The sequence below is a fragment of the Lepidochelys kempii genome, chromosome 4, assembly GCF_965140285.1.
Source record: "Lepidochelys kempii isolate rLepKem1 chromosome 4, rLepKem1.hap1, whole genome shotgun sequence".
NCBI classification, from domain to species: domain Eukaryota; kingdom Metazoa; phylum Chordata; order Testudines; family Cheloniidae; genus Lepidochelys; species Lepidochelys kempii.
This window is the reverse complement of record NC_136383.1, coordinates 116,495,980-116,513,432: the sequence shown is the minus strand read 5'-3', so window position 1 is coordinate 116,513,432 and position 17,453 is coordinate 116,495,980. Positions and strand designations below refer to the sequence as shown.

The following is a 17,453-nucleotide window of genomic DNA, read 5'->3' as shown; positions in this document are numbered from 1 at the left end:
TATATTTCTTTGATTCTGTGTCCCAATTTGCATAAAATACTAACTGTGTATTCTTTCCAAACACTTTGATCTTTGTGTAATGACTACACAAGGGACAGGATAATGGAGAATCAGGCCCATATGTTTGCTTTATTTTATCTAATCTAATCTAATTTACATATCAATCTAGTGGAAAGACAGGTGGATGAGGTAGTATCTTGTCTCTCTAATATCCTGGGACTGAAAAAGCTACAACGACACTGCATATGTATCTAGTCGGTATTTTACATCCTGTCCATCACCATACTGGGTCACAGTTCCATAAATATGACTGATTTTCATTAAATATTTGTGATAGTTTACTGGATAGCCAATAATATGTTTTATTTAAAAAAGGCTTACATGTTCAAAAATGACAAATGAGTTTGTGTGCCTCAATTTGTGTTTTCCCGACCTTAAACGGGGCTGAGCACACCAGTCTCTGAAAATGAGGCCCCTTTAAGATGTTTCAGGTGGGACACATTAAATCACTAGGCACTTTTGAAAATAAACACCTTGCTATCCAAGTATATTTTCTAGCTTTGGAGGGCAGGGGTGGTGCAGTGCAGAGAATAGATCTAAATCATTCAGGCTCCGATTCAGCAAAGCACTTAAGCACATGCTTATCCATAAGCATGTTCCCAAGTCTCATGCTTGTAGTTAAGCACTTGCTAAAGTGTTTTGGTGAGTCAGTGCCTCTAAGGGTTATGCAATTAGGGACAGCACATGTAGGCATACCCAAGCTAGTTTTAATTAAGCTAGCTTGCTAAATATAGCAGTGTAGCCACCAGCCATCAGCAGCACAGGCTAGCTGAGTACAATCTCACCTGGGACTCTAGGTCAGGGATGGGCAAACTTTTTGGCCCAAGGGCATATCTGTGTATGGCGGGCCATGAATGCTCATGAAATTGGGGGTTGTGGTATGGGAGGGGATGAGGGCTCTGGCTGGGGGTGTGGGCTCTGGGGTGGGGCCAGAGATGAGGAGTTCAGGATGCATGAGGGGGCTCCAGGCTGGGGCAGGGGGTTGGGGTGCGGTGAAGGTGAGAGCTCCAGCTGGGTGTGCGGGCTCTGGGGTGGGGCTGAGGATGAGGAGTTGGGGGTGCAGGAGGGTGCTCTGGGCTGGGACCGAGGGGTGCAGGATGGTGGGAGAACGATCGGGGTGGTGCAGGGGCTTGGAGCATGGGAGGGGGTCAGGGTGCAGGCTCTGGGAGGGTGCTTACCTCAAGCAGCTCCCACAAGCAGTAGCATGTCCCCCCCTCTGGCTCTTATGTGGAGGCACAGCCAGGCGACTCTGCACCCTGCCCTGTCCGTGGGCACCACCCCTGCAGCTCCCATTGGCCATGGTTCCTAGCCAATGGGAGCTGCAGGGGCAACACTTCAGGCGGGGGCAGCGTGTTGAGTCCCCTGGCTGCCCCTATGCATAGGAGCAGGAGAGGGGACATGCTCCTGCTTCTGGGAGCCTCACGGAGTGGGGCAAGCCCCGGACCCTGCTCCCCGGCGGGAGCTCGAGGGTCGGATTAAAACATCTGGAGGGCCTGATGCGGCCCCCAGGCCGTAGTTTGCCCACCCCTGCTCTAGGTATATACTCTGTTGACTAGCCTATGTAGTCACCCATGTCACTGAGGCTACACTGATATTTTTAGCAAGCTAGCTGGATCAAAGATATCGCAGGTGTACCTACATGTGTTGAAAGAAGAAAAGGAGTACTTGTGGCTGCATCCGATGAAGTGAGCTGTAGCTCACGAAAGCTCATGCTCAAATAAATTGGTTAGTCTCTAAGGTGCCACAAGTACTCCTTTTCTTTTTGCAAAGACAGACTAACACGGCTGTTACTCTGAAACCTACATGTGTTGCAGTCACACCTCCCAACTGCAATGTAGACATACCCTAACTGACCTGTGTTTGATACGCAACAGGCTTGTATATTACTTTATCTACCCCAAAGCATTTTTTTGGTTTCTGTCCCTGGGGAGTAAGTGTATTTTGAACCCTTTGATTATGCGTAAAGATCGCATTTTCATCTAACCTTCAACAATGCAACTACTAAACGGAAATAAATAAATCTTTATGTGTGGAAAAGCAGTTATTTTTTCATCCAAACAAACAAGTGTGCTTGCACGTTTTGCAGGTGCTTTGCAGGTGCATTAGTGGAACCTGAATTAAAATAGGGCCATAAAAGTGTATTTCACTTTACCAAAGAAAAACAGACTTGAGATTGAGCTTGCATGGAGTTTTCAGTGGATGTCGTTTGATCCTCAGGCTGTTGAATATAACATCTTTGAAGGGATGGAATGCCATGGTGCTCCCCTGGTGGTCATAAGCCAAGGAAAGATTGTGTTTGAAGATGGAAATCTGCATGTAAATAAGGGAATGGGCCGTTTCATTCCTCGCAAACCTTTCCCTGAATACCTTTACCAGCGCATCAAAATCAGGAATAAGGTAGGTTCAAACTTGGCCTGTTATTTAATACTCCACATATCTTCTGGTCTCGCTCCAGGCTCTCTTGGAATCACACGAGAAAACATTTTGCATCATTATTCTCCTAAGTGAAATGGATCCATGTGGGACTGGAAACGCTGCCAAAAGACTATGGGCCACAACCTCAGCTGGTGTAAATTGATGTACTTTGACTTCAGTGGAGCTTCAGTGACTTACACCAGCTGGGAATCTGGCCCTGTATGTCTATGATGTACAGTCTTCTGAAGGAAAGAGAAAGATAATAGAAGGCAATTTTAGCTAACAACAAAGAACAAAGGACGACAATTTTTGCGGGGGTTGGGGTCAGGACTGGCTGTCATTTTAAATTGTTACATAACTTAGCATGTTGGATAAGCAGCTCAAGTATTTCTGTTTCCCATGTACATGCTACATTGGAAGCATTCATTGTATTTGGCATTTTATCAGCTTTTAACAACTGTTGTGGGCTGTCAAGGTTCCTCCCCCACTCTGAACTCTAGGGTACAGATGTGGGGACCTGCATGAAAAACCTCCTAAGCTTATCTTTACCAGCTTAGGTCAAAACTTCCCCAAGGTACAAAATATTACACCCGTTATCCTTGGACTGGCCGCTACCACCACCAAACTAATACTGGTTACTGGGGAAGAGCTGTTTGGACGCGTCCTTCCCCCCAAAATACTTCCCAAAACCTTGCACCCCACTTCCTGGACAAGGTTTGGTAAAAAGCCTCACCAATTTGCCTAGGTGACTACAGACCCAGACCCTTGGATCTTAAGAACAATGAACAATTCTCCCAACACTTGCACCCCCCCTTTCCTGGGAAATGTTGGATAAAAAGCCTCACCAATTTGCATAGGTGACCACAGACCCAAACCCTTGGATCTGAGAACAATGAAAAAGCATTCAGTTTTTTACAAGAAGACTTTTAATAAAAAATAGAAGTAAATAGAAATAAAGAAATCCCCCCTGTAAAATCAGGATGGTAGATATCTTACAGGGTAATTAGATTCAAAAACATAGAGAACCCCTCTAGGCAAAACCTTAAGTTACAAAAAAGATACACAGACAGAAATAGTTATTCTATTCAGCACAATTCTTTTCTCAGCCATTTAAAGAAATCATAATCTAACACATACCTAGCTAGATTACTTACTAAAAGTTCTAAGGCTCCATTCCTGGTCTATCCCCGACCAAGACGACTACAGACAGACCCAGACCCTTTGTTTCTCTCCCTCCTCTCAGCTTTTGAAAGTATCTTGTCTCCTCATTGGTCATTTTGGTCAGGTGCCAGCGAGGTTACCTTTAGCTTCTTAACCCTTTACAGGTGAGAGGAGCTTTCCCCTGGCCAGGAGGGATTTCAAAGGGGTTTACCCTTCCCTTTATATTTATGACACGCCCCCCAAATCTCAGCTAGGGTGAAACACTGGCTGGGATTTCTTCCTGGAGCTCTAGGAAAACAGAGTTAATAAGACACATGCATCTCTAAATATACTACCAAGTACATAAAGACTAACAATATTTTCCACATCTCAAGGACGATTTTAACCAGTTGATTCTGGGAAACTTTCACGGGAGAGTGCATCAGCCACTTTGTTAGAAGCTCCTGAGATGTGTTGGATGTCGAAATCAAAATCTTGGAGAGCTAAACTCCACCGAAGAAGTTTTTTGTTAGTTTCTTTGACGGTGTGAAGCCACTTTAGTGCAGCATGGTCGGTTTGCAGGTGGAAACGCCGTCCCCAAACATATGGGCGTAGCTTTTCCAGAGCGTAGACAATGGCATAACATTCTTTTTCAGTGACTGACCAGTTGCTTTCCCTCTCAGACAGTTTTTTGCTGAGAAACACTACAGGGTGGAATTCTTGATCAGGTCCTTTCTGTATTAAAACTGCTCCCACACCACGCTCGGATGCATCTGTGGTTACTAGGAACGGTTTGTCAAAGTCTGGGGCCCTTAGTACAGGGTCAGACATGAGTGTCGCTTTAAGCTTGTTAAAGGCCTTCTGACACTTTCCGGTCCACTGAACAGCATTTGGCTGTTTCTTTTTGGTTAGGTCTGTCAGTGGGGCAGCGATTTGGCTGTAGTGCGGTACAAATCGTCTGTAATAACCGGCCAAGCCTAAGAAGGATTGAACCTGTTTCTTTGACTTTGGGACAGGCCACTTTTGGATAGCATCCACTTTGGCCTGTAGGGGGCTGATAGTTCCTTGACCCACCTGGTGTCCAAGGTAAGTCACTCTGTTTAGGCCTATTTGACACTTCTTAGCCTTAACAGTTAGTCCTGCCTCCCTTATGCGCTCAAGGACTTTTTGTAGATGTTCCAGGTGGTCTGCCCAGGAATCCGAAAATATGGCCACATCGTCAAGGTAGGCGACTGCATATTCTCCTAATCCCGCTAGGAGACCATCTACAAGTCTTTGGAAAGTGGCGGGTGCATTTCGCAGCCCGAATGGGAGTACATTAATTTCATACAGCCCGAGATGTGTGATGAAGGCTGACCTTTCCTTGGCAGATTCATCTAGCGGTACCTGCCAGTACCCCTTGGTTAAGTCCAAGGTAGAGATGAACTGGGCCCGTCCCAGTTTCTCTAATAGTTCATCTGTGCGTGGCATGGGATAGTTGTCTGGGCGAGTTACAGCATTTAGCTTACGGTAGTCCACGCAAAAACGTATTTCCCCATCTGGTTTGGGAACTAGAACCACTGGAGATGCCCATGCACTTTCAGAGGGGCGGATTACACCCATCTGTAACATATCCTGGATCTCCCATTCTATAGCAGTTTTAGCTTGAGGAGACACCCGGTAAGGTTGGACCCTAATTGGGTGAGCATTACCTGTGTCAATGGAGTGGTATGCCCGTTCAGTCAGTCCTGGGGTGGCTGAGAACGTTGGCGCGTAGCTAGTGCACAGCTCCTGGATCTGCTGTCGCTGCATACGCCCAAGGGTCATGGAGAGGTTCACCTCTTCCACACCACCAGCACATTTCCCTTCGTAGTAAACACCTTCAGGCCACTCAGCGTCGTCTCCTCCCTGGGCTGTAAACTGACAAACCTTTAATTCTCTGGAATAAAAGGGCTTTAGAGAATTAATATGGTACACCTTAGGCTTTCGGTTGGAGGTGGGGAATGCTATGAGATAATTAACAGCTCCCAGGCGCTCCTGGACCGTGAATGGCCCTTCCCACGATGCTTCCATTTTATGGGCCTGGAGCGCCTTTAAGACCATGACCTGGTCTCCTACTTTGAAGGAACGCTCTCTGGCATGTTTATCATACCAGGCTTTTTGCTCTTTTTGAGCATCCTGTAAGTTTTCTCTAGCAAGGGCTAAAGAGGTTCGGAGGGTGTTTTGTAGGTTGGTTACAAAGTCCAGAATGTTAGTTCCTGGAGAAGGTGTAAATCCCTCCCATTGCTGCTTCACCAACTGCAATGGCCCCTTAACCTCACGGCCATATACAAGTTCAAATGGGGAAAACCCTAAACTGGGATGTGGTACAGCTCTGTAGGCAAAGAGCAACTGCTGCAATACTAGGTCCCAATCATTGGAGTGCTCATTTACGAATTTACGTATCATGGCCCCCAAAGTTCCATTAAACTTCTCCACCATGCCATTTGTTTGATGGTGGTAAGGAGTGGCAACCAAGTGATTTACCCCATGAGCTTCCCAAAGGTTTTTCATAGTTCCTGCCAGGAAATTAGTCCCTGCATCTGTGAGGATGTCGGAGGGCCAACCTACCCTGGCAAAAATGTCTGCTAGTGCCTGACACACACTTTTAGCCCTTGTGTTGCTTAGAGCTACTGCTTCCGGCCATCGGGTGGCAAAATCCATGAAAGTCAGTATGTACTGCCTTCCTCTGGGTGTCTTTTTCGGAAAAGGACCCAGAATATCCACAGCTACTCGCTGAAATGGAACTTCAATGATGGGGAGTGGCTGGAGAGGAGCTTTGACCTGGTCTTGGGGTTTTCCCACTCTTTGGCACACCTCACAAGACTGGACATAGGTAGAAACATCCTTGCCCATTCCCTCCCAGTGGAATGATCCCCCCAAACGGTCTTTGGTCCTGTTCACCCCAGCATGGCCACTAGGGTGATCATGGGCTAAGCTCAAGAGCTTGGCCCGGTATTTAGTTGGAACTACCAACTGTCTCTGAGGATGCCAGTCTTCCTGGTGTCCACCAGAAAGAGTTTCCTTGTATAAAAGTCCTCTTTCTACAACAAACCTGGATCGATTAGAAGAGCTGAGAGGCGGTGGGTTGCTCCGTGCCGCCGTCCAAGCTCTCTGGAGGCTTTCATCTGCTTCCTGTTCGGTCTGGAACTGTTCCCTTGATGCTGGAGACATCAGTTCCTCATGGGATTGTGGACCTAGGCTTGGTCCCTCTGGAAGTGATATAGGGGATGAAGCTGTTTCTGTTGACTGTGAACCGCTCTCCGCTGGTGCACTATGTTGGGATTCAGGCTCCGGCTGAGCCTCTTGTGTAGGGTTATCGGCTGCTGCCAGTTCAGGTTCGGTGGGGCCCTCTGGTGTTGAGGTTGCAAGTACTGGATTCACTGCTGACACTGGGTCTGGTGTTGGTTGTTCGGCTGGTTCCGGTTCTGGGACTGGTTCCGTCTGGGTCTCTGGGACTGGATCCACTACTGCTGTTGCAGACATTGGCCTGGGGTCCAGGTCCATCACCTCTGACTGGGTCCTGATAGAAGTTTCCGGAACAGAGCTAGGCCTCACGGCTTGTTTAGCCTGGCTGCGGGTGACCATTCCCACCCTCTTGGCCTGCTTCACATGATTGGCCAAGTCTTCCCCCAACAGCATGGGGATGGGATAATCATCATAGACTGCAAAAGTCCACATTCCTGACCAGCCCTTGTACTGGACAGGCAACTTGGCTGTAGGCAAATTGAAAGAGTTGGACTTGAAGGGTTGAATCGTCACTTGGATCTCTGGGTTGATTAAATTGGGGTCCACTAAGGAAGCATGGATAGCTGACACTTGTGCTCCGGTGTCCCTCCACGCGGTGACCTTCTTCCCGCCCACACTCAGTTTCCCTCCGCTCCAAGGGTATCTGGGAGGTATCTGGGCCTGTGGACCTCTGGTGGGATTCCGGTGCAATGAACTGTAATCTGTTGGGGTTCTTGGGGCAGTTGGCCTTTACATGCCCCAGCTCGTTACACTTAAAACATCGTCCAGCTGACGGGTCACTGGGGCGAGGAGGGTTGCTGGAGAACGGGGTGGTGGGACGATAAGGGGTCTGGAGGGTTCTTTGGGAGGTAGGTGGGGCTTTGGGCGGCCCCCGGTAATAGGGTGTGGTCTGGGGTGGTCCCTTCTGGTCTCCGCTCCAACTGCGACCAGGTTTCTTCTTCTCTGCCACCTCCACCCATCTGGCTCCAATCTCTCCTGCCTCAATTACAGTTTTGGGTTTCCCATCTAGGATGTATCTTTCTATTTCCTCAGGAACACCCTCTAAGAATTGTTCCATTTGCATTAGGAAGGGCAAATTTACTGGAGATTCAACACTTGCTCCTGATATCCAGGCATCCCAATGTTTTACAATGTGGTAGGCATGTCGGGTAAATGACATGTCTGGTTTCCACCTTAGGGCTCTGAACCTCCGATGAGACTGCTCGGGTGTTATCCCCATTCTGACTCTCGCCTTGGATTTAAACAGTTCATACTTGTTCATATGTTCTTTAGGCATTTCAGCTGCCACCTCAGCTAAGGGTCCACTGAGCTGCGGCCTCAGCTCTACCATGTATTGGTCAGTAGAGATGCTGTACCCAAGGCAGGCCCTTTCGAAGTTTTCTAAGAAGGCCTCAGTATCATCACCTGCCTTGTAGGTGGGGAACTTTCTGGGATGGGAAGTGGTACCTGGAGAAGGATTGCTAGGGTTTGTTGGTATATTCTGCTGGGCCTTTATCCTCTCCACCTCCTCCACATGCTTCCTCTCTTTTTCCCTCTCCTCCTCCACATGCTTCCTTGCCTCCATTTCCCTCTTGTGGGCAGCCTCTTGGTGTTGTTCTGCCTCCCTTTCTTGTTCCTTCTTCAGCTGCATGAGTTCTATCTGTCTTTCATGTTCCCTTTGTTTTTCCTCAGCCTGAAATTTGGCTAATTCCAGCTGTAGTCGAGCTGAGGATTTGGCCATTCTAACCTCTCTGTTTTTAACTAACTTTACACCCGAGGTTTAGAAATAAACAAACAAAACTTAGCTGTAAAATTTTGCTGTGCTGGAATAGAATACCTATTCTCTGATAGTGATTGTCAGCCTACAGAAAAAGACAATTCCCTTGTCTCTGCTCTGGGCCCAAATTAAAGCAAAAAACCTCCAACTACTTGGAAACCTGCTTACCCAGCCCAAAGAAAAAAAAAATTTCTTTTCAAACCTGTGCTCCTTGTAAAACAAACAAAAAAAAAATCAAAATCCTAAAAAAAACCCTGCCACTTTTGTCTCCAGGCAAATGGGTAGAGCACACCCCCCCTATTTACTTTTAGGAAGAAAAGAAAAAAAAACCTCTGGGTTGGAAGACTGTGAATTTCCCTGCAGGAGTTAAGTACCCTGCCTCCAGGCAAAGAAAACCTGCAATTCACAAGATAATCCCCTTTTGTCTCTGCTTGGCCACAAAGCAGAGAGAAACCAAGCTGCTTTCAGTTTCAAAGCTGCTTTCTGGACTTTCTTTCCAAAGAAAAAAAAATTTCCTTTTTAAAATCTGTATTTCTAGTTCAAAAAATCTCAACTGGATCTCAAATGATTTCAGGTTAATCCCACCACTGTGCCACCATGTCAAGGTTCCTCCCCCACTCTGAACTCTAGGGTACAGATGTGGGGACCTGCATGAAAAACCTCCTAAGCTTATCTTTACCAGCTTAGGTCAAAACTTCCCCAAGGTACAAAATATTACACCCATTATCCTTGGACTGGCCGCTACCACCACCAAACTAATACTGGTTACTGGGGAAGAGCTGTTTGGACGCGTCCTTCCCCCCAAAATACTTCCCAAAACCTTGCACCCCACTTCCTGGACAAGGTTTGGTAAAAAGCCTCACCAATTTGCCTAGGTGACTACAGACGCAGACCCTTGGATCTTAAGAACAATGAACAATTCTCCCAACACTTGCACCCCCCCTTTCCTGGGAAATGTTGGATAAAAAGCCTCACCAATTTGCATAGGTGACCACAGACCCAAACCCTTGGATCTGAGAACAATGAAAAAGCATTCAGTTTTTTACAAGAAGACTTTTAATAAAAAATAGAAGTAAATAGAAATAAAGAAATCCCCCCTGTAAAATCAGGATGGTAGATATCTTACAGAGTAATTAGATTCAAAAACATAGAGAACTCCTCTAGGCAAAACCTTAAGTTACAAAAAAGATACACAGACAGAAATAGTTATTCTATTCAGCACAATTCTTTTCTCAGCCATTTAAAGAAATCATAATCTAACACATACCTAGCTAGATTACTTACTAAAAGTTCTAAGACTCCATTCCTGGTCTATCCCCGGCCAAGACGACTACAGACAGACCCAGACCCTTTGTTTCTCTCCCTCCTCCCAGCTTTTGAAAGTATCTTGTCTCCTCATTGGTCATTTTGGTCAGGTGCCAGCGAGGTTACCTTTAGCTTCTTAACCCTTTACAGGTGAGAGGAGCTTTCCCCTGGCCAGGAGGGATTTCAAAGGGGTTTACCCTTCCCTTTATATTTATGACATGGGCGAATTAGATTTAGTTGGGTTGTTTTTGTATATAAAACACAAAACTTTCCGGCCTTTCTCTTTTGTGAAGCAGGTGGCTCGGGACAGATGTTTTAGCAAATGAAATGCATACACCATGCAAAGTGTCCTATTTGACCCTGACTAGGTCAGTTCTGTTTTCAATTTATACCAATGCGGCTCCTCTGGAGCCAATAAATAGGGCTTGTTACTAGATGTGAATTGTCTGAAAATTCTCTTTTGTTGTTCTTGTACAATGAGATCTCTTTGTCAGGGAACACAAACATCAGTGAAGAAAAGGCTGCTTTTTGGTTGTTTTTACTCTAATTTTTTTTTTTTACTATAAAAATTTTATATAATAGATTACAAAGGGCAGCAATTGAAACGTACTGTAAGCAGTTTGAGATGGCAACCCACTTCTTTCAAAGGCCTTTTCTCCTCACCGTTCTCTTCATACAAGTGGTGTCAAATTATAGAATTCAACATATCGGCTCCTTTGGAAAAAAAAATTACCAACAGGACATATGCATCAGCTAAGATGTGCTGCAAACATTGCTGCCCAGTCACGGTTTCTGTCTCATCACATTGCCTACTTGAATTAGAGACTTTGAAACATGGACCCGCCTGTCAAGTGTCTGGCACTCTGAGGGTATGTCGATACTGCACCCAGGAGCGAGCCTTCCTGCCTGGGTCCACGGACTTGTGCAGTGGGGCTTGTGCTAGAGTAGAATAGCTGTGTAGGCAGTGCTTTGACATTCTGTCTGGGGCTGGACATTGCGTTCTCAAGCCCACCTTTCTCCCAGGCTTGAGTTCACTGCAGGAGTTAGGCTAGTAGCTCACTGTAGGAGCTGGATTTTGGGGAAAGACCTTTGTTTTCTGGTGGCTAGTTAGGTGGAGGGGAAGCAGGGGTGAGCACTGACTTTGGTGCTCTTAGAGCTCCCTCTGCTGACTGATTCCTGGAAGTGAGACTGACCTCTGAGGCATGTTCCCACCACTGCTTCTCTTTCTCTCATGTAAAATCAATGAAATCCCTTTATTTTAAAACCTACTGACGATCAAATCCACTGTGTGGTCCTCATTCGAATACCCTTGCACAACAAAGTAATATGTGATAGAACATCAAACAAGGATCTACACAGCAATTTCTGTCACAGATAAAACCCTGGAATATTTACAGGGGTGTAAACTCCTGCCTTTGTGACATCCCCCTTGCTGTGTTTGGTGTCTGCTTCCTCTGCTGTCTGTGGTGCTTCACTCTCCTGGTAGAGAAGGTATACATTTGGGGAACATCGCCAATGTTATCTTTGGGTCAGGCTGCATGACAGCTTAGCTGTGATTCTGATCCTTCTGTCATTGACAACACTGGAAACACTTACATTGACTTAAATGGGAGCAGACTCAAGCCCTCTTCTCAACAACCAGGCTTTCCTATATTTCCATGTCTCTTTCTCAAGAACATATAGGGGGCGATCTTTCTAAAATGTCTTCTAAAATCCTTAGACTGAATATCCAAATAAGCACTGCAAATTCGTTGGAATGCTTTTTTGAGAGCCTTGGGTTCTGTAAGACAACTTTTCCTGAGGGGGACACACCTCCAGCTCTTCCAGTTATTACCTTTGATAGCGGTAATATTGTTTTGTAGATTCATAGGTTTTGAGGCCAGAGGGGAACATTATGATCATCTAGTCTGACCTCCTGCATAACATTCGTATGAATATTACAGAGCTAGTGCCTAAAGGTCATCAGCTGAGACAAGGGTCCCATTGTGCTAGGTGCTGTACAGACAAGCAATAAAAGGCAAGGCCTGTTCCAAGGAGCTGACAAATTCTCATGATTTATGTATGAGTAGAGCTAGTTGAAAGTTTTTTCAAACTGTTTACCAAAAAAAAAAGAAAAGATTGTCACCATTTTTCAACCTGGTCTAATGATGAGAGACAACAGGAGGGTAAAACAATTGAACAGGGTTGTGAGGAAGAAAAGAGAACAATGATATAATCATGATTAGTATAATATGGGTTGTATAATATAGCATAATAGGACACCACCAGCTGTCCTAGCCATTGTTAAGTTTTCGGTAGGTGTCATGGCAGAGGTGAATGTTAAGGCTGTAGATAATACTGTCCATTTCTCAGATGATACTATGCTCTTGTTCCAATAAAGGAAAATGCACCTTTTGTTCATTGACAATGTGGCACCAATACGCTTTGCTAGGTATACTTGTGCCAGTACGTAGTTTTGGAGAACACAAATTCCAGACCTCCTGCATTAAATCCAGCTGTCCCACCATGTGATTCTTGAAGTAGACTATTATTTCTTTGGGAACAACGTTGGAAACATGACTTTGGATAAAATTGACATATATAATAGGTTTTTATAATAACCTTTTAAAAGTATAAAACAGCCGTATAAACTCAGATAAAACCACTGACATGCTTTTTTACTTGGGGACTGTAAGTGAGTGTGGCCATCCCTCTGCATCGGCCTCTGAGGGAGGCCACGCCTCTTCGCAGTCTGGTCTGCTGGAATACTCTCAAAACAAAGAAAGGGGGAATTAGCGGTATTCGATGGGCCCTGGCCTTCAAACAGGCGGGGCTGCAAACCCTGGGCTCTGGCCGACGGTCAAGACAGGGTGGTAACAAGTTATAAGCCCAGCCCTCAAGCAGTCTGGCTGCAGTCAGGCAGAGCTGTAGCAGTTCATGCAGAGCAGGGCAGCACACAGTCAGGACTCTGGCCTGCAGTCAAGCAGAACTGTGGCACCAAATACAGTCTATGGGGCTCTGTCAGGGGTGAGCCCAAGCACAGTCTGTTGTCCTAGCTCTGGTGGGTGACAGACAAGTGCAGGTCTCTTGGCCTAAGGAGGGGGAGTACTGCCACCCCAGGGGGAGCGGTGGCAGGGAGAGGAGGACCCACTCCATTGTATCCCAGCCCAGGGCCCTAACAGTGGCAGAGTGGTCTGCCACTGGGCCAGCAGGGAATCCACTCGCAACACGCTGACCGTGTTTCTGGCAGCAACACAGCCAGACGGTAGTCTGGTTCCCCTGGGCTCCTTCCTACTCTCCCCCTAGGGTGTAGCTGCATTCAGGGGTTGTCCTCAGTCTTCCTGGGATACACCGCCAAGGGTAGCGGTAGCAGCTCCTCAGCGTTGGGAGTGGCAGATCTCTCTGGAAGATCAGGCAGGTCCTTGGGGCAGCCACGGTTCACCTCAGCATCCCACTCCAGCAATGGAGAAGAAGCTTGGGGAACTGAGCTGCTAGGCCGGCTTTTTCTACTTCCTCTTCCTGCCCTACCCCTTTGCTTCCGGCGTGTGCAGCATGGCCCTCCTAGTTCTGCCCACCAGGAGGCTTGAGGTGTTCCTTCCATGTCCACCTCTGAAGGAGGCCATGCCTCCTCGCTACAGGGACTGTATATGATACAGCTCCATACATACTGTGAACTCTATGTGTGACTGAATATACTGTCAGGTGGGAATATCAGTGCATTCAGTGTTTGAGTTGTTCTGTTCTTTTATTTTAGGTAACAGGATTGCAAGGGGTGTCCAGAGGAATGTATGATGGGCCAGTGTATGAAATCCCAGCTACGCCAAAATATGCAACGCCTGCACCTTCAGCTAAGTCCTCCCCTGCCAAAAATCAGCCTCCACCAATCAGAAATCTCCACCAATCTAATTTCAGCTTATCAGGTAAACCAAAATGATCGATTATGAATATCTGAAAAACCTTGAGTACTAATCATAATTCTAAAATACCCCATGTGTCTCACCATTTAAGCCAAAGCACCATTGCAGGATATTCCCTCACATAATAAGTAGACTAGAAATATGATTTTGGGGGGATTATTCCAGACAACTTCTCTCCTCAGAGGTTAAATTTTGATGCGATGTAACTATAACATCCAAAAGTCAGCAGTAGAATTAGTACACCAGTGGTTCTTATCTCTTTAAGAAATTGTAATGGATGGTCAATTGCAACCCATTCCAGTGAGAAACAAGAGCAATGCTTTTATCCCTGAAAAGTCCCACCTTTAGGAGTCCAATTAAACCATTCAAAGAGAAGAAATAGTAGCGAACCCAAGGAAAATTTCTGATTTTTCATATGTTTTTGGCAGTTTGTAAAGTTTGATACACCCATACATTGGGGTACTAGTGAGACTGAGCATGTACAAATATACAGGAACACTTTTGCTTGTGCACTTATAAAATTTTTCCCTCATAGTGATAACTTGTGGGTGGGATTTTCAAAAGCATATCAGCAAGCCTTGTGATTCTTGTGATCACTTAGGACCATATTGTTAAAGGTATTTGGGCATCTACCTACCATTGAGTTCAATGAGAGTAAGGCACCAAAACATCTTTAAAAGTCTGGTCCTTAGACACTTTTGAAAATCCCTACCCATATTTATATAGCATTTTCATGCAGAAATGTCAATGCATGCCACAGAGACAAATTATTACCTAGAATAGCAACCTGTTCTGATCCCTCAAAAAGAATCCACTCACAAGGCATTCACTCGTCTGTGGAAGTGAATGGAACTCTATTCAAGACAATAACGATCTAAAAATAGGTTCTAGAGATGAAAGGTCAAAACAAAGTGGCAAAAACATTGAATCCTGGATAGAACCAGTCAGGTGAAAATTCACTGTTGATTGGATTTTTTTCTTCAGATGTTTCTGTTCCCATTTTATTAACTCTGCTGCTTTGCTGGCTGGATTGCTATTTTACAGGTGCTCAGGTAGATGACAACAACCCTCGTCGCACTGGACACCGCATTGTTGCGCCCCCTGGTGGTCGCTCTAATATTACCAGTCTTGGCTGAACAGAGATGATGGGCAGAATGGCAAGAATGAAGGATCATGGGAATAATGTCTGTTCCCTTTGATGTCCATGTTATTGAACCCACAGTTTTATTCGGTACTAATGAGGGGAAAATGAGTTGTCTTTTTGTTTTTCTTTTGTTTTTCTTTTTTTTTCTCTTTTTTTTTTATATTTGCATAGGAAGAGGTGATAATAGTGTGGTGTATTTGCTTGGAACTACTTGCCTCACAATTGTGCTTTCTTGCCATAGTCACCTTAAAGCATGGTGCTTCCATTGCCCCTTTCGTGACTACAGGTTTTAGCTTTGTCTTGTAACTAAATGATGGTTCCTTTGCACCTGTTAGCTGTACTAGAGTAGTAAATGCATGTTACTAAGTTATTTATGCAAGTTGCAGTCTGTGAGTGCATCTGTTTAGAACACGTTGCCAATAATTGACACAATGCCAAGATCAATGCCCCTAAAATACATAAGAAGGAAGAATGCAGACATTTTTAAAGTATGCAGTAGAATAGCGTAAGTGGCTTCTGTTAATATCTTTAATTTATTATAAATCCATGAAGCACTGCTCCCAGATACAAAGAAACAACTTCAAAATGTGTAATGACAACGTGGCCTCTGTAGCAATTCTCATTATCCACTAAAGTACATTCCAAGTATGTGTCTTAATTGTTTTCATTTTAGACGGAGCCATAACTTCTACGCAGCAATGCCATTGCCATCCCATTCAGAGATTTCTCCAGCTGGGCAGTAGTGCTCTCCTTGTGCATGAGTGTTTTGGTACTTAAGAATAACTCAGATTACCGTTGGATTTTTAAACTTTTTTGTACAAAGTTTTTCCTTTGTAATCACATGCATTTTTACTTATTATACCCTATCAGATCTACTAGTTGTGGTTCTATTTCTGAATTCAAAGCTTGTGAAATAAAGGAAATGAAAAGATCATTAAGTGTCTTTCTCTGCCTTCCAGTGCTCTTGCTCACCAAAATGATTTTTTTTTACAGTGGAGGTGTTCCCTGGCTAACCAGAGGAAGTTTTCTTCTGGGTCTACATCATTTGAAACTGCATCCTCAAAGCACAAAGATCGTTCATGTATAACTTTCTGCACACACTTGAAAATTGTTTTTGCATGTTCCAATTCAGCTGAGCTGAATAGAGTTTGTGGTAAGAATATAAACAGTTCTAGTTGCCTGATCTTTGGCCCACTAACAGCTAGCTACATTGGCAGTCTGCCTGCAGCTCTGGGGCTGTATCGGATTTACATAAAGTGGAGCAGATTGCTGCCATCCTCATTTTTAATATGGGACAGCAACCACCAGAGACAGCCCAGAGTCAGCATGCAATGCTTCACCTTGATCCAAGCCATCTTCCAGTTGGCATTGCCTATTGTGATCTGTCAAGGTTCCTCCCCCACTCTGAACTCTAGGGTACAGATGTGGGGACCTGCATGAAAAACCTCCTAAGCTTATCTTTACCAGCTTAGGTCAAAACTTCCCCAAGGTACAAAATATTACCCCCGTTATCCTTGGACTGGCCGCTACCACCACCAAACTAATACTGGTTACTGGGGAAGAGCTGTTTGGACGCGTCCTTCCCCCCAAAATACTTCCCAAAACCTTGCACCCCACTTCCTGGACAAGGTTTGGTAAAAAGCCTCACCAATTTGCTTAGGTGACTACAGATCCAGACCCTTGGATCTTAAGAACAATGAACAATCCTCCCAACACTTGCACCCCCCCTTTCCTGGGAAATGTTGGATAAAAAGCCTCACCAATTTGCATAGGTGACCACAGACCCAAACCCTTGGATCTGAGAACAATGAAAAAGCATTCAGTGTTTTACAAGAAGACTTTTAATAAAAAATAGAAGTAAATAGAAATAAAGAAATCCCCCCTGTAAAATCAGGATGGTAGATATCTTACAGGGTAATTAGATTCAAAAACATAGAGAACCCCTCTAGGCAAAACCTTAAGTTACAAAAAAGATACACAGACAGAAATAGTTATTCTATTCAGCACAATTCTTTTCTCAGCCATTTAAAGAAATCATAATCTAACACATACCTAGCTAGATTACTTACTAAAAGTTCTAAGACTCCATTCCTGTTCTGTCCCTGGCCAAGACGACTACAGACAGACCCAGACCCTTTGTTTCTCTCTCTCCTCCCAGCTTTTGAAAGTATCTTGTCTCCTCATTGGTCATTTTGGTCAGGTGCCAGCGAGGTTACCTTTAGCTTCTTAACCCTTTACAGGTGAGAGGAGCTTTCCCCTGGCCAGGAGGGATTTCAAAGGGGTTTACCCTTCCCTTTATATTTATGACATGATCCATCTCTCTGTGTTCTTATCAGGAGCACATCACAAACTAATGCACAAATGGACTGTCTTCTTCTTTGGGAGGGTGATGGAAATGTCCTCCCTCCTCTTTTCCAATGTGTGAGTGTGTGAGAAAGAGGCCTTCTCCTTGCCCCTCCTTCTATTTCCT

At 45.1% G+C, this 17,453-nt stretch overlaps 1 protein-coding gene across 2 annotated transcripts in view; it reads left to right on the top strand.

Annotated features, from left to right (window-relative positions):
• The window catches only part of CRMP1 (collapsin response mediator protein 1), a 68,518-nt gene extending 52,601 nt beyond the window's left edge, over positions 1-15,917 (top strand). For both annotated transcript variants that reach the window (XM_073342537.2, XM_073342538.2), the window contains exons 12-14: positions 2,278-2,457; positions 13,677-13,842; positions 14,884-15,917. In XM_073342537.2, coding sequence (XP_073198638.1) covers positions 2,278-2,457; positions 13,677-13,842; positions 14,884-14,975 — 438 coding nt within the window. In that variant the 3' untranslated portion in view covers positions 14,976-15,917. The remainder of the gene's footprint in view (positions 1-2,277; positions 2,458-13,676; positions 13,843-14,883) is intronic.
• The last annotated feature ends 1,536 nt before the right edge of the window (positions 15,918-17,453 follow it).